Source organism: Anopheles merus, chromosome 2R, assembly GCF_017562075.2.
Source record: "Anopheles merus strain MAF chromosome 2R, AmerM5.1, whole genome shotgun sequence".
NCBI lineage: Eukaryota > Metazoa > Arthropoda > Insecta > Diptera > Culicidae > Anopheles > Anopheles merus.
In genome coordinates, this window is record NC_054082.1 from 9,184,617 (window position 1) to 9,204,594 (window position 19,978).

The following is a 19,978-nucleotide window of genomic DNA, read 5'->3' on the forward strand; positions in this document are numbered from 1 at the left end:
CGTTAACGATCGGGTTGAATTTACATGCAAAAAATGGCCCAGTCTTGCAAGAAAAAAAAAAAGCAACGTGCAATGGGCCCACAACAGCACAGCCGAGTACGCGTTGGGTGTAAAAGAACAGACCGATTGAAGCAATGCCCGTACGACTAAGCCCACGGTCAGTAACGGTCGCGTCGAGTGGGGCCTTGCAAGTGTGAAATAAAACCAATGTTTCAGGCACGCTTGTTTTTTTTTTGCATGCTCGCAACGGTAACACCCTCCACCCAAAGCTCCACCCAAACGTGTCGAATTTCGAAGGCTTTCGAATGGCCCGAGGCGCTGCCGTAGAAATCCGAAGCACCACCGTTACACGCGAAAACCTCGTATGCATTTGACATTCTGGGTGATTTGGTTTCTTATGTATTTTGTTTGCTCTCCGCCACGTGTGCAAGCGTGTGTGTGTTGTGCACCAGAAACAATAACCATTTAAGCTCGAACCGGAGCAACCGAACGCGAACAAAGCCGAAAACGCACGGGGTTGTGGTTGATCGCGTTCTGATTGGTGCAAGACATGCGAGACAACCACCACACGCCCGAGGTGGCGTTGATTGTTGAACCACGGGTTGCGGTTGGGCGTCGAGCGTCGAGGGTTGTTTTCCCCTTCGTTTCGACAAGCAAGTAGAAACAGAGCAAAATAATTAAAAAAAACAACGCGCTTATGGGCAATTGCAGGGCAAGATGGTGTTGGCCAGTGTGTGTAGAGTAAAGTGCATATGCATTATTTTGCATGTTGCATGCCGGTTGCAAGCAACGTTTATGTGCCTAAAGATCGTTGTACAAACCGTGCACTAGAAGAAGAAAAAAACGGAACGAAACCATTATGGATTTCCACCGGAAAATGTACATCCGTTTCGTTGTGAGTGTTGTGATTGCTTCACTGAAGGGTGGGCTGAACAACACACGGGGCTGAGGGTAAGGGCAGTTGCCTAAGAACAATGCATGATATTGTTTTGACAGCTCGAAAAGCGAGGAAATTGGTTTGTTGCAACTCCAACGTTGATTGTCTGTCCATATTCCGGAAGGATATTGGGAAATCTGCGCACTGCAACAGCGTTTAGAACGCATGGCGTTTGCGCAAGTCTTCTTCACAGTGCGTAAGTAAGCACTACTTGAACGCAAGCTTTTAATTAAAAGGAAACAAATAGTAAAATTAAAGAAATTTCAATTCTTTTGGACCTTATACTTTATCTTTGGAGACCAAAGTGTATTGAAAAATCTGCTAACAATCGATTCACTCCACATAACTTCATTGAACTTCACTCGTTAATGAATAATCGCGTACGCAATGACCACGCAATAAGCTACGCATGAGCTTTTTTTCGTTAGCTTTTGTGGAGGCATAATGAAGTGTATTTTAAATCATCGTTATACAAACCAGAGACTGGGTAAGACAGTTTTGTTTTGGTTTCTTGTGCAAAATTTGTCAAGCTCTAGCGACCATAGCGCAACCAGCCAGCGTGAAGGAAGAAAAGGTTTGTTTTGATAGTGGTGCGTGGGTCTTACGAAATGCCGGGGCGAAAACAGTAATTTCATAACATTAACTAATACATATTATGAGGGGAAAGCATGCAATGAAAATTGTCGTTCTATGAGTGAGCATTCCTTCTCCCGTTCATGACGTCAGTGTGTTTAATAAGCATATAAGAAAAAAAACGGGGCTTTTGCTTAAATTATTGTAGATATTGTCAAATAATAGGTTTTTTTTCTTCATTCATTTCTTATGGCCTTGAGCTAAAAAAACACAGTTTGCTGAATATCAAGTCAAAAGCTTTGGTGCAAAAAGGGCTTCTCCCACCTCCAACGCAATCAACCTTGATTGTTTGGGTTATTTTTACTTGACAATAATACATTAAATTTGATACACACAACAACAAAAAAATCCCTCTCAAACTTACCTACAAACGGCTCCAGTCAACAGTTGATCACTCCAGCCCAGCTGTCTGCTCCAGCTTCTTATTCAGCCTGCTTCAGCCTGCCCTTTTACTGCAGCTGCTGCACGGTACTGGGGGAGGGGGATTATGCCGCCTGCCTTATCCAAAAGCCGCTCAATGCCGAAAATCAACCCTCCGTCCCAGTGCTCTGTGGCTCTCTGGTGCTGTTTTCTTCCACTCTCGATCTCCTTACACGCTCGGCTCAGCCGTTATCTTACGCAACCACTGAACGGCGGCCCAATCATTGACGACGACGACGACGACGGTTCGGTCGACGCACACTGCCTTTCACCAGAAGCGCAACGAAAATATTGACACAAAAAAATGTAAGTTAAACATTTTGCACACACAAAAAAAATATATACATGGACAGAAAATAAAAATAAATCGAAAGTCTTAACCGATCAGTATTGTTAAGTGTGTGGAACTTTTGAAGGGTCTATCGATTGTCCGATTGATTGATTTTGGGAAATGGGCAATGGAATATAAAGATGCAAAAAAGAAAGTTTTTTTTTCTTCATTTTCTCTGCCCTTCGCGAGAGAAATATTTGGGGTTTGGCCGTATTTTAAACTGAGCTGACTGTCTGCATCAAGGTATCTTCGGCCGCGATATCGAATAGAAATATGTATGCAGTTTAGCTGCATCAGCACTGGTAGGCCACCGTCAACCAAACAACCAGCGCACGGGACACATGGGCATTATGTAGCAGCTACCTTCAAAGACCTTCGCAACATTGGCCACTATATTTCGATTGCCCACTCATGTACAAGCACACACACACACACACACGCTGACACATACTGACTCACACAAACATACACACACACATAAAGTCACAAATCATGTCCATCGCAGTGTCACAAACGCGGTGGCGAGTAACGATCCGCAAGACAAACGGAGACGGGCGAACGATCAAACACCCCCACCATCCCCCCCCCCCCCCCCCCCCTACATAAGACGTAACGGTGGCATACCGCGCCTGGCACTGCGTCAAGGTACGCAAAGTAGCTTCGAAACCAACACATGCACACGACGATCAGCACCCACACACGCGATCGGGCGCGCTCTGCATGTGGCGGCCCACCGCCATGCTTCTTTCGATTGGCCACCCCTTTTCCCGCAGCCCCTCGCTTCCCCCGGTGGGGGTTGTCGGGTGCTAGAATGACTAATGAAGAAACACCAAACCGTTCGCTTGGCTGGCTTACACAGAGAGCCACGAATTGTTATTTTGTATTGCTGTATTGCACCGCTTTTTTGTGTTGTGTGTGGTGCATCAGAATGATTATTCCTTTTTTTCACATCACAACTCTACTTTCTTATAATGCACCACACTGTGTTATTGGAGAATGATTTGTCGTCTGCTACAATGGATCTCAGTTTGCGCACAACTTGCACAACATTTCAACATTCACCGTTCAACAACTGATCTTGGGGCAAGAATTTCATGTTTTACGAAGAAGAATGACTTCACCTATGTCCACTGATTTCCGGACGATCGCATCCAAATGGATCGTTTTAGATTTTGCCTCATTCTTGCTCAGCAGCGTCACTAAAATTCGTTCACGCAGTCGCCTATCGGATGCCCCCTTTTTCGTGGACGACTTTTGCTTTTACGTTCCATGGCAACACAGCCACCACAGCACACTGGCAACCGTCCGAAAGCATCAGCGAACCCGCTAAAATCCGTCTTGTGCTCTCAACATCGTAAAGGTGAAGGCTTTGACATTTCGAGAGAGCAGCAACGTTGTCGTTGTGGCATCATTTCAGAACTGGCTGACGGACGGGACTGGAATTGCGAGCTTTAGATCTCGATGCTCTCATCATTTAGTTTTTTTTTTTGTTTTTTTACTGTCACCTATTTCATCCCATCACCATCACCACGGATTTATGTATGTTTTTCCACTTTAACCTAACTCACAAACGCAGAACGTAACGCAAAACCGTTTGCCGACCAACTTTGCAGCAACCAACCAGCACGAGATGGAAAGCGAAACTGGAGTGAAAATTCCCCCCTCAGTGCAGCGATCAAGATACTAAAAGCGAAAAGGAAAACCACTACACTGCGTGTACGGGAATTGGTTGCACTCGAAGAAACCCAACTCACTTCGTTCTTTTTTTTTTCTTTTCGTTTCGTTTCGTTCACCCACCACGTCTTAACACACAGCACAGCTCAAGCACACGAGAGACACCAACCGCCAGACGACGCGACAGCATGCGACCAGGGTTCGTTGTGATCTGGCCGTTGAAATCTCTCTCCGACCTGAGTGAAACGCAGCCCGCGAGACACACATAGCGCGCGCAGACACGGCCGAGTCTGTCTGCGTGTATGTGTGCGTGTTGGTGAGCGCAGTAGGCGCCCACTGTGGCAGAAGAAAACCAGTTGTGTAGTCTCACCTCCCCACCCCCTCCCCCCTCAAGTGCATGTGGCATTTGCAGGGAAGTTGGTGAGCATGCAAGAAGCGTTTGTTGGTGGTGGTGGTAGTGCTGGTCGTAGTCGTCGTGGTTGCAGAGTTTCTGCTGCAGCTCAACCAAACACCCATCTAACTCACTGTTGTACACTGTCTTCGGTGGAGCATACTCAACCCCTTTGCTTATATGTATTTGAAAGTGCAGAATCGATGCATTTTTGTCAACCTCCTTCTCTGCTTAGGTATGTATGATTCACGCGTGTGATGATCCTTGAAGATCGGCCGGGAAGCGGTGATGATTTGTCTGTTGTTGAACAGCTGATCTGGGATTCCGTTGCAGTGGATCACCAACACGGAACTTTAAAACTGACGTGTGAGTCATTGAACAACTAAAACCCGAAGGACACTTTTAATATTCATTGGTTTGGTGATATACCAGTACCATTGATCCGATTTCGCGTGCACTTTAGATGATCCATTCCGTGATCCACTATAAATTGAAGATTATAGCATGAGCAACTGACTCTTAAATAACTTTTATCATTTGCACTTCAGTTTCCGTCGGGAATCTAGTAGTGCAATCAAAACCTACCAAAATGAATGAATTCACATGATCATATGAAAAAAAATCCTTTGATCACCTGTCCTGCTCATTCAAATTCGTGAGATGTTCCTATTATGCAGGAACTGTATTCTAATTAAATGTAAAAGACGGCATTTCTTAAAAATTGAATTATTGCAACGGAATATAACATTAAATGTTTTAATTTGAACTCATATAACAGTTAGTCGGTTTATACCAGTTCGAACCCTGTCCATGTGTTTGACAGCCAAATGGACATGAACAGCGGGTATGGCGTAAGACAAACCGTCCCATTCTGATTACAGTACGTCAAGTCAAGAAAGTGTTGGTTTAATACATTACTTTGTGCTATGACAATAACAAACATTACTAATTTCAATCACAAATGTACGATTTGGCAACAGTAAAATCGATTAATTTCAAATTAGATTCTGTTTGTCCAATTGGTGCAAACATTGTCCCACCGTGCGCTGTCAGACTCTGTTTGACATCTTCAAAAATCTCATATTCCCCTCCCACTGGCATTGGCTAGAAACTGCTCAGTGTGCAAAGTGTGTATTGTGCGCTAAAGTTGTTCTCGGATAGGCGTTTTCTATTAAAATTATTCTTAAGGATGTACAGCTCGCACAGGACCACCGTTTCCTTCCTAGTCGCTCTCTTCAGCATAGCCGGCACGATCAATTTCATAGAAGGTGGGTGTATATTTTGGAATCCCTTTGTTTTGCTGACGCATGTGTTGGGAAGCGACGATTGGCCCACAGCGCCTCTTGTGCTTTGTGCGTGTATGTGTGTGCTATGCTCGCCGGTTTGCCAACAACTCTGAAAACCACGTCAGTGTTATCAACAGCACGGCGTGTCGGTGTGCATTTCGTGAAACAAAACGAACTCTAATTTACTTCCCTTTTTTCTCGTAGCTGCCCGAAACAACAGGCATGTTACCTGCGGAACAGTACTCAAGCTGGTCAACACGGACTACAAGGTGCGATTACACTCGCACGATGTCAAGTACGGTACGGGATCGGGCCAGCAGTCGGTGACGGCTACCGAGCTGCAGGAAGACGTTAACAGCCACTGGGCAGTGAAGGCCGCGACGGGCAAACATTGCGAACGAGGGTAGGAACATGTTCGGGAAAGCCTTGAGGGTCCTTCCTTATCTCATGTCCGTGTGTGTGTGTTTATTACAGGGAACCAGTAAAGTGTGGCGACACGATACGACTGCATCATCTGGCCACGAACAAGAATCTGCATTCCCATCACTTCCAGAGCCCGCTGTCCGGCAATCAGGAAATCTCAGCCTATGGCGATGAGCATGGTAAGCGACCGGACACAGTCCTCCTTTATCAAACGATTTAAATCCGATTTGCTTCTAGGGGAAGGCGATACCGGTGATCACTGGCTGGTGGTATGCTCCGGCGATAGCTGGGTGCGGACGAATCCGGTCCGGTTGCAGCACATCGACACCGACATGTATCTCGGCGTGTCCGGACGCACCTTCGGCCGGCCGATCAACGGCCAGATGGAGGTGATTGGCCTGCCGAACCCGTACTCCGGCACGGAATGGATCGCCGCCGAGGGTTTGTTTATCCATCCGACGGAAAAGGACAGTGGTGCGCACGTTCACACCGAGCTGTAAAGGCGACCGCTAGGAATAAACCCGGGTGTGCCCTCATTGCATGACTTCTTTTATTTATTGCCGATAATGGCCGGCACTGTAGGAAGGCGCGTGGGAAGCTAGGATGGGCGGAAAGGAATTTGTACGGTTGACTATTCGAAAAAAGGGGTAGATTGCTCGCGAACAATAGCTACAGTTTGTGCGGAAATATAAAATTGTGGTTCAAAATACCATTTTTTGTGTGTTTATATGTTTGCATGACACAAATATTCGACGATTATATTGATTACGATTGGAAATAATATTACAAGCAACATTGTTGTCAACAATCCGAAAGCTCTTCCACACGGTTAAAATTGTTGGTTAGTTTTTTTTTTCTTATCAGCTGAAGCTTTCAGATTGTTTTGATTCACAAACTCTTTATCTCTCCTGTTTGCTCTCTTTCTCTCTTTTTCTCGATCTCAGCAATCGATTTCCCTCTCTAGATTATCCGTCATGTTCCGTATTTGGACATGGTAAAATAAACTCTTGTAGATCATTTGCTACAAATATGTTGCGGCAAGAACAAAATGCGAAAAAGCCACATTTTTAATTGTATACAGTATTTTAAAAATTGACTAAAATTCATTGGATTCACTTACATACTTGAAAATTAACCTACAATTGATTTTCAAATGCTCTATCTCACTAGCTCGGTCTCGTGCACACAGCGCGTTGTGGTCGCAAACATCAAGGTTAACTCAATTGCTGCTCTCCCGCAAACACGTACACACCGTGCAAAGGCACACCACACATACACGCTTACGCTTCCTTAGGGGGAGCATCGACCAGTTGGCGAAAGCTTTTCCGCTCCCAATTGCAGTTCGGACGCGAAAGTATTCGCAGGTGCTTCGTCTACACTCCGCAGCGCTGTTGCAGAAAGACAGAGCGAGAAGAGACTACTGAAAAGGGAGAAGGAGATACGACAACAAAAGATAACTAAAAGAAAGAAAGCAGCAGAAGAAAAAAACACACAACTATCCAAATCGGTTAGTTCCGTAGCGCGTTGATCCAAGTAATCTTTTTGTCGGGTGTCGGCGTTGCTGCTGCAACAAGCGGGCGCTACACAGCACAGATCCTTGCTGGTGTGCCTGTAACCGTGTGGTTGTGTCCGTCGATGAACGCAAAGTGAAACCAAAAAAAGTAACATTCGTTCCGGTAAGAAGCATTCCAGTGGTGTTGTGGGCCCTTTATCAATATCGATTTAGCCATCCAGCTCCTATCGATTCCTTCCCGGGGAAGCTAGTAGTGCTTTCGTGGGGAGTGTTAATTATCTAACCCCTCGAAATCCTTTCGCAAGCACCCAGTTTCTATTGGGGGTTTTGTGTCTCTCTGTCTCTCAGTGTGTGTTTGTGTGTGTGTGCCGAAGCGATTGTTGTTATCCATCCGTGGCCCTCTGTTGTCGTCGTCGCCGTCGACGTTGTGCTAGGGAAAGGTGTGTCCGACTTTCGCGCGCGCGTGTGTGTATGTGCGGTCGTTGGTGTGACGACCAAAGGGTGTGTAGCTCTCTGTGTGCGAGAACCCCATTTCTCCGCTGGCTGTGCGTGCGTGCGTGCGTGCGTGTGTGCGAGCGAAATAGAGAGCAGCAGCAGCAGCAGGAGAAGATATATCGATTTTTCCCAACCTTCTCGGGCGCGGTGATGTGCCCGTTGATGATGGTGGTGTGATGTGTGTGTGCGCCTGCCGGAACGCGATGTTATGAAGCATGAGGTGGAAGCAAAATCAGCCCAATAATCGTTTGGTGACATCTCATCTCGTTTAAGGCGCCCACGTAGTTCTTGCTACTGCCATATTGCTTCACCCTTTTTCGGGCCAAATCAGCAGCACGCGCGCGGACGACGGGGACCGTTCGAGGAATGTTTTGCTAGCGGGCGTGTGTGTGTGTGTTTTTGTTGTGTACAATTGAATTCTCCCTAATCCAAAGGCTCGAGGCCAAAACCTTGGATTGCCTGCCGGTGCAAGCAGAAAAATCATTCATCTGTGCTCACACTCGCACACACGATCGCACCCATACTACTATTACTTGTGCCAGCAAATGTGCTAAGCCGGCATTTACGATTTATTCTTCACCGCTGGTGCGGGTACGTTGAAATTCAGTGTTAAATTTCTGCTGACAAAGGGCACGTTTGGGGAACTAAGCTCCAGCACTCAGAAATTCGAACGTGTATAGCAAAAATAAAAAATAAAATAGGGAGCAAACATAGTAGGCAGAGCAGCAGCTGCGTAAGGGCAATACACGCGTGTGTGGCGGATGCAGTTAGATGGGCAGTGTGGTGGAATTCTAGCGTGTGATCCAAGAATCCAACGAAAGACGGCGCATACTGTACAACACTGCCCAGAAGCGAATTAGTGTGTGCGTTTGTGTAATTCTGGATTGTGTTTTCTCCTTTTCTTCGCAGTGGAAAACGCGCTGATAGCGGTACGAAACTCCCGGCAGACAAAATGTAAGTCAAAATGTGTCAAAAAATTACTCAGTGTTTTTTTCGTTTATCGTTTCGTTTTCGTTGTATTTCGTCTGCATGGTGGCTATGAGTGCTCTGGCTCCGATTGTGTAGCCAGCTGTGCTGGAATGCTGTAACACACAACACAATTCTTGTCCATTCTTTCGTTCCACACGCGTTCGTAAAAATGACAGCATTTCTTGTGCCTGTGTTGTCTATTGCGAGGCAAGCGACTTCCACGCAGCAAAAGGGCACTGCTATATACAGCTAAATTAACATTAACCAGGAGAGTAAATCCGGGAAGAGCGAGCAAGAGAGCGAGTGAGAGACGGAGAAAGAGAACGAAAGAAAAAAAGTCCAACTAGATAAAAACAGGTCCGTCAAAGTGGAAAGCAGAGAAGAAGAATACAAATTAGCATAAGCGTGCGAGTGAGACAGAGATACGGTTGCAATAGAGCTTTCTCTAAAAAGAGATAGTTCCGTGTGCGCTAGCTCTCGCCCCGCTTTCTATCTCTTTCTTTCCCTTTTCTTGGTCTCTCTTTCTGTGAAGCTCTTTATCGCCCGCAGACAAACGGCGGATAAAAACAAGTTCTATTATTTACCCTCCACACACACACACGCGCGCGCGCGTCACACGTTCCCCGCTCGCCGCTTTTCTAATTCAATAGCAGCACTCGCTGTAGCACACATACCGATGCATTTCCTGCTCGATATATGGGCCGGACTAACCGACCCATTCCTTTCTTCGCTTGTGCCATTTGGCCGCACGTTTGTTGTCCCCGCGCTGTTTTAACCCCACAAACGTGCTAATTGTGCCCATATGGAGCCAGGATGGAAGGTAGAATAGAAGGCCCTCTCTAAAAAGCTCTTCGCCCTTTCGCTTTTCTGCGATGGGAGCAGCAGCTGGGGCTGTTGTTTACTCAATTGTTTTCATCCTTCTACCCTATACCCGGTACCGTTCGATGCTTTACCGATCGATGTAATAAGCAAAGTCTACTGCTGCGGAACTACTTTTAAGCTGTTGCATTTGGTTGGATCAGAATTGGTTGATAAAAGTTCCTCATGTTGTGCGTGTGTGTACGAACCGGGTTTGTGTTATTATTATTTGATTTTTCCTTGATAATCCGTATTTTGCTGGATTAACATTGAACTTTTTTACTTTAATGATGTTGATTTCTTAGCAATAAAGCATGCCTAATGGTGGCTAATGATGTATTTGTTTATGAATGCTTGAAAAACAATAACTTAATTTAGAGTGATGTGCCACTTTAGTGCATTAGTATTAATGGGAAAACAAACCTTTACAACACCTACCAGTCCCTTATTCCCGTATGAGGTCAGCGTTGCATAACGCTTAGAAAGCTTGACATAATTTTCTAATACACACTGTGTCGCTTACGATTCTGCGTGTCCTTATCGTTCTTGGGCGCTCATAAAACATTCAAAAACAATCGTGCCCGCTAGTACGCAATGATTTATTCGCCTTTTCGGTACAGCTTGTGTGTGTGTGTGTGTGTGTGTGTGTGTGTGTGTGTTTGGTGTCCTTTGGGAATGCTGACAGCTGACAGTGTGGAGCTGAGGAGGCTACATTTTCGTGGCTCTTCTGGTGTGTGTTATCGCCCGTGGAGCTTCTGCGAGGTGAACAAAAAGGATCTAGCAGTAGAGCGCTGGCATACACACAAACAAGCAAAATGGTTCGTATCGCAGCTAGTGGTGTCCTGTCCATGTGTTCGTGGCATCGCAGACAAACGTCTTCCAAGAGCGCTCTCATTTTGTAATGCTCGCTCTCTCACTCACTCTTGTGCCTGTTTTGTTGCATGTGTTTTCATCTCCAGTGCCCTTTTTTGCTCACTAAATCTCGCATGGAAGGAAACACACCAGCTACACGATAGCGGAGGAAATGGTAGAAAGGTTCGGTTGCTCATACACACTCTCACCGCTCTTCTTGTTTCGATGTTGCTCTGCAAACATTGCTCCACGCTCGCCATCGAACCAATTCCAAGGACACCCGCGATAAGGACGTACGCCAGGATAGCATCGATCGGAAAATGCTGGAATCGGTAGCACAACCCCGCTGCTACGTAATAGCGATATGAGGATGGGGATAGACGGTTAGCAGCTACTACAAAAGTTCCCACTAACTTAGCACTTACTGGTTTGCAAACATGCTCTTCAATCAGCTTCTGCTACTCGCGCTACAAAATCATCCAGCAAGGCTTCTGGCTAATGCTCCAGGCCAAAGTTATGCTACACGGCACAACTCCATGTGAACGTTTTGTTTTGCCTCTCCTTCTGGAGCCTCCGACTTGGCCCCGGTAAGCGCTTATCTGTTACGAAACAGATGCGAACGAAAGCGAGCTTGAGCAAACAGATCGCGCAACAAAACAACACACAAGCGAAAGCATAAACAACGCGCACGCACACTCGTGCGTCTGTGCGCATCTTTTCCTTACTGTTCCTTCCCTAGTGGTGGCAGTTTGTCGGAATCTTTCCGGGGTCTTCTTCCTATCTTTTCTCTCTCTCTCTCTCTCTCTCTCTCTCTCTCTCTCTCTCTCTCTCTCTCTCTCTCTCTTTGCTATGTTGCTGCTCCATTTCGATGTGTGTGTGCGTGTACGTTTCGATTACGGAGCCCGAAGGTTCGACCCGTATTCGACATGTGTTGGAGCTTTTCCTTTGCTGTTGTGTGCCGACCGACCATCCCGGAAGCGGCGGCGGGTGTTCGATTCGCTCTTACTTACTTGTGCCCATCCATCCATCCATCCATCGTCCCAAAGCTCGTCCGTGCCGCTCTGTTGCGCTGGAGAGATTACGTAACCGCTCCCCGATGGCGATGGTTAGAAGAAGTCCTGCTGCGGCTTGCGGGTGTTTTGCTTTGTTTTGCTGCCTGGCAGAAAATTATTTTCTAACTCAAAAGAAAAAAGGATATTATATAAAATTGCTCCGCTAGGATAATTGTAGCAACGTGACAACACACGGTGTAAAATGGAGCGCTAATGGAGGCTCTATTTTGTAAGGGAAGTTTACGTTTAACGTGGAAAAATCAATCAATGAACCAATGAGCTTTTAGAATGCAGCACCAGTTCAGGGCTGAGATATTGCGTTTCATTGCATGCAACATTATGTATCTTTTTTTGTTACCTTTTTAAGCATGTAAAAATTGATGTACGTGGCTATGAAGCTAAGAATAAATTGATTACTCATCAATTGAGAGCCTCAGTTGAATTCAATCAATGAATGTATAACAGAATTGTTTTCAATTCAAATTCAAAGCAAGACGTTAGTACCTCAAAGAAACAACAATATTGATCTAAATTAATCTGAAAGCTTTTGATAATATTTGCTTTCAATATAAATCAGGAACACGAGATAGAACATAAGTCAAAGTGCTGGAGCTATATCACCTCCAAAGCTTCAAAGCATGCAGCAGGACTCTTTCACAAACGAGCGACCTGGCGTCTCCATCATCACTACCACACACAAAAAAAGCTCTATTAATTAAATTTTAGATGCATACGGCCACACCATACAGTGTCCATGCTTTATTGATATTATATTTTATGCGAATGCCATCTTGGATTTAGCAATTTCGGCAGATTTGAAGCTCGCTACTCGGGGGGAGTATTGGATGTTTTAAAATTGTGCAATTTTGGGTCGGGCAAGCTTTCAAAAGCCATCGCACCCGTAAGACTGAAACACGAAGCCAGAGGGATGCGGACGTGGCCCTTTGACTGGCCCAAGAACTGCCCTGCCTGCCTGCGCGCGTGTGTAGTGTATAGGTTGGGCTGATGGGATACCTTTTTCGATCGTAAAAAGCGAAGTGAGTGGGAAAAGGACGGTTCGCAAGTGCGGTGCTATCTCTGTATGGACGGTTTTCATCAAATTTTAATGAGTTTTTACTTAGATACGAGGTGCTGCAGAGATGCTGCCTTTTCGTTGACCTTTTTTTGTTGTTGTTGTTGGGGGAAGGGATTTTAAATTCAAAACGGGGAAACACAAAACCCATAAACCCTGTAAACCAACTAACCCTAACCCTTGATGCGGGCGGCGGGTTCCGCCTTATCTGCAGCGCGAGGATAAAAAGCCGAATGTGAGCGGAGGAGCTGTATAGGTGGTGTAGAAGCAGAAAGGCACACAGAGGTGAGAATATTAGAATAAAAACCCGGGTGCGGGTATGTGTATGTGTGTGGGTGTGTGTTATAAACAGGTTACTGGCCGGGAATGCAAAAAGACGTTAAACAGGTGTCGCCTGATGGTTTGGTTGGCAAAAAAAAAACAATTTATAGTAAAAAGGAAATAAAACAAAGCTTTCGATCCCATGAGCTTTTGCAAGGGCAAGGGCGTGTTTGCATAAGCCGAAATAAATAGGATTCGTGCTGTCGCAATCTGTTACAGTGTTGCGAAGAATGCTGCAACTCAACCATTCGAGAATAATAACCTGCTTGGAAGCTTATGCGCAAATGACGGACCTACTTTTGCATCCTTCTTTATTATCTTCAACGTAATAAGTTTCCAAAAGAAGATAAAAAACAATTGGTAATACTTAACAAGAGATTCCAAATACGGTATCAAACGTGTAAGAACCATTGTCACATTGAATTATAGCAAGCTTAACGCACGATTTATTCCGATTACAATGCTGCTCTTCAAAAGAGATGTCACCATGGAAGCTAAACACAGTCGGCATCGAGTCAGTTGTTGCCGTGGTATTAAACATTTGCTCAAGCTATTAGCATCTGTACAAAATTGGTAGAAGGTCGAGCAACGTTTGACTCTTGTGTGTTGAAGTGTATATTTACTCATCCAAACAATAGGTGTGAAATAAACAAAGAGAAGCAACGGGAGTAGGTGGCCAAGATTTCAAAGATTTTGGCTCGAGTTTGTAAGAGTTTGTTTGATAACAGTCGTCTGCGTGAATGTTATCGTTACTACAACAATAATACATTTATACTTCAAAGCCCCATAAACCTACACGACATTGCAATATGAGGATCACGAACCTCACCCTACAACCATAAGTTCATCGGAATTATTTATGATAATATCGATTGCTCGATACGCCAGTTGTACACGTTGTTGTTCGGATCGAATCTGAGAATCGATCGATAAGAGTTTATCACATAACGTATTACGCGTCGCCCGCAGCTACTGTCGATGATGTAAAGTGCTTTGATTGCTTTCCTGCCTCTCCTTGGGGGGAGTGTTTTGATTCGGGTACGGGGGGGAAGGGGGGGCGAGTTCGGGCGGTGTGCTTTTGCCCCGCGCCGAACCGAGACCACATGCTGCTGCTGCTGCTGCTACTAGCCAGCATTGCAATGCATCACAGCGGGATGTAGGTTTATCTCATCACGGTGGATAACAGTTGCTGAGGACGCGCGCGCTTAGTGGTTCAACTGATCCCATAATGGGTATGGTTATGGTAACGATAATGGCATTCTGGGAAGCTTTATGTTTTTTTTTTCATCTTCTTCTTCTGTTGTGATGTTCAGATTAGTGATGTGCCCTCTGGAGCACACGCACGACTCTGATCCGACTTCGACTATTGTTAGTCCGATTCCGACTCCGGCAAAATGGGAACCACTAGTTCCGCCCGTAGTCGGAGTCTTCAAGATTCGAGGTACCCGGGGTCGGGGTCGTCCGGAATAGCCTTGAGTTGGAGTTGTCCGGAGTTGGCCGGAGTTGTCGGGAGTCGTCTGGAGTCGTTCGTAATCGACTGGGGCCATACGCTGCAATGTGCTAGTGATAAGGGATTTCAGTTTTGGTTTTGCGCATGCACCTCGTGTACAGATCCTATTTTTGAAGGCCGAGTCCGAGCGACTCCGGACAACTCGGGAAGACTACGGACGACTCGAGAAGACCCCGGCCGGCTTCGGACGACTCTAGACGACACCGACTTCGGGCAACTCCGGGCCATCCCGAATGGTTCCAGACGATTCCGAAAGAATCCAGATAATGCTGTGCTGTGGGATCTACCTTCCGGAGTCGACTCCAGATTTTTGCAAACTAAACCCATCACTAGCTTTGATGGTTGCGGTGCGTTAATGTCGATAATGACAAAAAGTGCTCGTAAAAAGGGAACCACCCCGTTATGCACTGTTGCGGATGGAAATGCTTACAGACTGTTTAAGCAGCAAACTTTTCAGACGTTAATCGTTATCGTTTATAGATAATTGTTTGTGTGTAAGTTGTACGACATTTCCTACTTGCAGGACCGTTCGTTGTGTCGTTATGTCGACATAAGTGCCTACTTTTAGGCGCCGTACAAAACCAACGTTCGACATTCGCATGAAGATGAAGAAGGTCAACCCGTGTTTCCCAAAAAAAACCTTCCTTCTCGTATATAAATCTAAACATATCACAACCGCAAGAGCTGCTAAATGGAGTTGGGATTAGCGATGGCTATAAGGAACAGACACGGTTCGAGAGCGAAACCGGGCCCAAGCTCCGCACTCCAAGTATCAAATTGGTATCACCGGAACGTGCACACGGACTATCGCGACGACCTAGTTTCGATCTTGCTGCTACTACTCCACCCGTTGGTATCACCACACGGGACGGAAGGCCAAAGTGTGCTTGTCATTCTCCTGCTCGGTCGTGTTGTGTTGGTTGTTTCTCTTTTTTTTTTTGGCACTGCAAAAAAGTGCTGAAATGAATACCTTCACAAATTTTCCTCTCCAGTGAGGCGCGCGCGTACGAAACATCCTGCCCTGTGCCCGGTTTAGTCGGGTCTTCCGAGTGCTGTTCATCTCGTTGGTTGGCCGTTTTTCTTGCTTCCTTTTGTGCGCTATCTTCCGGTTTCCTGATGGTTCTAGGTCCTGCCGAGGTTGTGCTGCCCCGGTGTGGTTCTTATTTTCCTTTCAAACTTCTGCTCCTCTCCCTTTCCTGCCCCATTCGAGACCCGTTTATTCCGCTCTTCGGTACGTGAGATAATTTTCTACCGCTGGTTCATTGATGTTTTCCGCATTCTCAAGTTCATCGCTACGGGGGTGGGGAAAAAAGTTATTTTCTACCGGTCATGTGTCGTTCTGTCATCGTTGTTATCGTGGCAGCGGGAGAAAAAGGCTTACCAAAGGAGGATGGTCTTTTTGTTTGCATGTTGTCGTTGTAGTTGTTAAAAGTTGTCGTCCGCTTTCAGCCGCTCGGGTGGTTCGAACGTGAGCCACTCATGGTGATCATAAAAGAAAGTTTTTCGTTTTTCACATAACGGAAGACATCTTCTCTTGATGGGCCATACCGCAACCTGTGTCTTTAATCCTGTGCCGTACTACGCAACACTGGAGAAGATGGATCCAGAAAGTCCTTGCATATTGCTTTTTTTTCCTCTTTTCATATGCTGGCTTGGGTGGAACAAGTTTCCAAATTTCCTGAAAATAAATAAATAAAACCAAAACACACCGTTCTAGAATGTTGTAGTGAAGCAATGTCATAAATAAAATTAGAAACTGAAAATGCTGGCCCCTATATGGGTCGTATATATATGGGTTGCACACGACTGATGCGACATTCCGGCGAGCAACGACGAAGAAAATCAAAACGTTCCATGGAAAAGCTAATGTTTCCTTTTCCTTCCTGCTAAATGTGGCAGTCTCAAGCGTAAGTGTGTTGTGTTTATCCTAGCTACGTCTTAAGCGACAAATAAAATATCTCCATGACAAGGGGGTACAACATTGTGTTTGGTCCTCGGCCCTCGCAACCACACTCGCACGTTATGTAGGACAATGCTGCCAAGCGGTCGGCGGTGGCGCGCCTTAAGTGGTGGCAAATAAATGGGGTCACATGAATGTTTCCTTTGTTTCTTTGTTTTTGTCTCAAAATTCCTCAAGTGTGCCCCTCTTCCTGCTACACACATATCTTCCGACTGACTCTCTTGTATGGGTGTAGCGAGGAGGAGCGTTGCGTCACTACAGAAAGTGATTGTTTTATCGATTTTGAATCGCAATACAAAAATGGTACAAATTTCGGATGGAACGGATTTTTAGCTCGGTCATGTTTTTGTTCCCCGTTACGTCCGGTACCCATCCGCTGTCTAGTGGGCGTTTAATGTATCGTTTAGTACCTGTCGCATCCATCACACAATGACAATGCGCAATACGTTGGCACACATGATGGCCATTGCCGATGTATCTGTGTGTGTGTGTGTACTAATGTTTGTTTCCGAAGGGTTTTCCAAATTAAACATTCGACATCGTTACACTATCCAAAGCTCTGCCTCAAATCCACGAAAAATCAATTACTTTATCGATTCTGGTTTTTTTATTTTATGTTTCGGTAAAGCTTTTTTCCTCCGCAAAACACCACCAAACCTCTCCACCAACCGCAACACGCCAATCGTTTCGACACGTGCGGCTATCCCCTTGGGAGGGAACGAGTCCTTGCCCATCGATTGGACACTTTCGCCGAAGTACATTCCCCTGAGTGGTCGATTCTCGTTTATCGTTAATTGCGTCACTTAATGACTTTTGGTGTGTGTGCAGCCCTTGATACGTCTCTGTGTCCAGTGTGGAATAATGGCGCTTGTGCCTTAGTTCAGCGCACTGTGTTTGTATAGATATGTACGTCCATTTATGTATGTGTGTGTGTATAGTAGCCATAAGTAAAGCGGAAGCCAACGATGTTTGAACCGCCCAATGGGAAGAGAATTACGTGAGCCGTTTTTTTTTCTTCCCTATGATAAAAAGGCATGGATTTTCTTCTTATATTTACTCTTCGTGGTGCTACATTTTCTCATCCTCGAGTGTTCCATTTTCTTATTTCTGATTTCTTTCAAAACATATCATCCAAAGACACCACCTCTCTCTGCGTTGTGATATCGTCCGTCATCCGACGCAGGCTTTCGCAGGGATGCCCTCGAGAGCATCGAAGCTGCCTTGCTCGAGTGGTTTAAACGGTTTGTGGCTAAAATGAACAGCCAAAGCAAATACAGGCCAGAACGACGGGCTGCGCCGTCATTTATGCGTGGCATTAGCGATGCGTGCGTGTGTGCTATGGCGCAAACCTAGAGGTTTTGGCGTGTGTGTGTCTGTGGTAAACGGGAAAGAAAACAGAATTGCGTACGCAGGCGAGTCATTGGATTTTTGCTTCCACTTTTGCTGTGCATCGCCACGGAACGCGTTGATTGTGCCATCACGGGTTGGCTAGGATGAGACCGTCACTCCTCCCGAATGCTGAACTGCCGGTCGTAATGGTATCTCGTGTGGCCTTTGCCTCTCCCGAACGTGCGTGATATTCTATCCCGTGTTCTGATTATCGCGACGATGAGTTTTCAGTTCTCGGTGGTAGACGGTGGTGTGGTATCCTTTTTCCTCTTCCTCCTTTGCTAACCGACGAACGCGCACACATTGACAGCATGATCGAAACGCTGAAGTTGGCAGGATTTTGTGTAAGTGGCTGCTTATAAAACCACAAATTTTCTTTATCGTTCAGGGGAAAAAGAGCAATCACACGCGTGTAGCACTTGTTCTTAATGGCACAAGTCGAGCAAGTGAGTCCTTCTTTGACATTTGATTTGAACGAAGCGTGATGCTAAACAGAATAAGTGATTTAAATTTAGAACGCTAACCAACAACAAAAACAGAACAAATACCAAATGATAACAAAAGTGGTATTGTTCCTTTTGTCTGTTTTGTCTATTTTTAAAATCCCTATTGCCGTCCATTTTACGTATTTTCGACTGTCAATCGCGATGCTTGGAAAGAGCTTGGCTTCCCACCGATAACGATAAGTGGCGCTGAGCGATTCCGGCTGCGATGTGCGATGGAAAGCGTGTCGAGCCGAGCGTCTCGTTTGTCACGTCAAAGCTCGAACGTCATGTCAAACCAGAGCCCAGAAGCTGGCAGCAGCTCCGGCACACGACCTCTTAAGGATCTCTTTCCCACCCATCTACATAGCGGCACACCCAACCGAACGTTCTTTGTACCGCTGCGTACTGCGTGTATGCTATTGATTGCTTGTTTACGCCATTCCACTTGAATCGCTGTCATCGTGTCTTTCGCAAGTGCAATTAATCATGTCAAGATTCCTGTGTCATTAATTTTCACTTGTTCTTTCGGCTGCGGCTTGCTCGCTTTCCGGGTGTGTGGGGGGAGACGGCAGGAGGAAGTGCCTAACTTCTTCAACATATTTTCGACTATTGCAGCTGGACGGTGGTTGGGGAAGGGTAGTTGTGGGTGTTAAACAGCGCATCTCCCAAGCCCGTACGAGGAAAATGATTTGGACGTGTGCGGCTGTTTGTGCGAACCACCCGGTGGCTCATCAACGTAAAAAAACATCGTTACATAATTTGCCTGCGTGTGTGTGTGTGTGTGTGTGTGTGTGTGTGTGTGTGTGTGGGGGGGGGGGGGAGTGGTTAGAACACGGGACAATGCAGCAGTGGTAGCAGAGTGTGTGCTCGTTGTTCGTGTTTCTTGTAACGAATCGGCCTGTTACGTTGTAGCACGCTGAAAAGACCCGGGTTACGTCCCCAGTTGGGATTTGCTGGTGGACGATTGTCGCAGTGGTGGATTTTTACCAAACATAATGCGAAACTGTCAGCAGCGACCGAAGACTTGTTTTCCCGCGGGATAGGTTTTGCTCAAGTTGTCTCAGCGGGCTTGACGCCCTAAAAAAGGTGAAAGGATTCGCTTTTCCATAATATGATGTGAGATGGGATTGAGATGTTCCCGGTCGTATTTGTTAGCTGGGATTGCCGATAGTGTGTCAGTGGTGGTGTAGTAAGAGTAGGTTGTGTTTTGGATACTGCTGTTAGAAATAAGCTAAATTTGGACTATTATTTGTGCGATACACGAGAGAAATTTTTCATTTGTTACTGTTACTGAGCTAAAAGGAGCATTATGAGTCTTGCAATTATCAGTCTTTAAACGCAGTAAAACTTTGTACAAACTAAGTTTTTTCAGGATTTAGTCCCTATAAGAAAGACATCGCAAGCTTA

At 45.8% G+C, this 19,978-nt stretch overlaps 3 protein-coding genes across 17 annotated transcripts in view; 2 read left to right on the forward strand and 1 right to left on the reverse strand.

The window, feature by feature from the left end:
- The window catches only part of LOC121587920 (chitin synthase chs-2), a 28,999-nt gene extending 24,771 nt beyond the window's left edge, over positions 1-4,228 (reverse strand). For 2 of the 8 annotated variants that reach the window (XM_041905262.1, XM_041905263.1), the window contains exons 1-2: positions 4,119-4,228; positions 1,935-2,255 (exon numbers count right to left, since the gene is read on the reverse strand). The gene's annotated coding sequence lies outside the window, so the exon portion shown is untranslated. Of the gene's footprint in view, positions 1-1,934; positions 2,256-3,442; positions 3,824-3,889; positions 3,909-4,075 lie in introns of those variants that run through there. The other 6 variants (XM_041905264.1, XM_041905265.1, XM_041905269.1 and 3 more) reach the window with 6 other exon arrangements.
- Positions 4,229-5,469: 1,241 nt separating this feature from the next.
- On the forward strand, positions 5,470-6,804 carry LOC121588262 (stromal cell-derived factor 2). Its single transcript, XM_041905993.1, has 4 exons — positions 5,470-5,654; positions 5,877-6,075; positions 6,147-6,274; positions 6,333-6,804. The coding sequence occupies exons 1-4, from the start codon at positions 5,576-5,578 to the stop codon at positions 6,593-6,595; spliced, it is 669 nt and encodes a 222-aa protein (XP_041761927.1). The 5' UTR covers positions 5,470-5,575; the 3' UTR covers positions 6,596-6,804.
- Positions 6,805-7,414: 610 nt separating this feature from the next.
- Positions 7,415-19,978, forward strand: part of LOC121588695 (TLD domain-containing protein 2) — a 106,678-nt gene continuing 94,114 nt past the window's right edge. For 5 of the 8 annotated variants that reach the window (XM_041906952.1, XM_041906969.1, XM_041906970.1 and 2 more), the window contains exons 1-2: positions 7,415-7,771; positions 9,013-9,057. Coding sequence is in view for 5 of the 8 variants with exons in the window: in XM_041906954.1 (XP_041762888.1) it covers positions 9,056-9,057 (2 nt within the window). In the remaining 3 variants the exon portion in view is untranslated. Of the gene's footprint in view, positions 7,772-8,538; positions 8,695-8,722; positions 9,058-19,978 lie in introns of those variants that run through there. The other 3 variants (XM_041906955.1, XM_041906959.1, XM_041906958.1) reach the window with 3 other exon arrangements.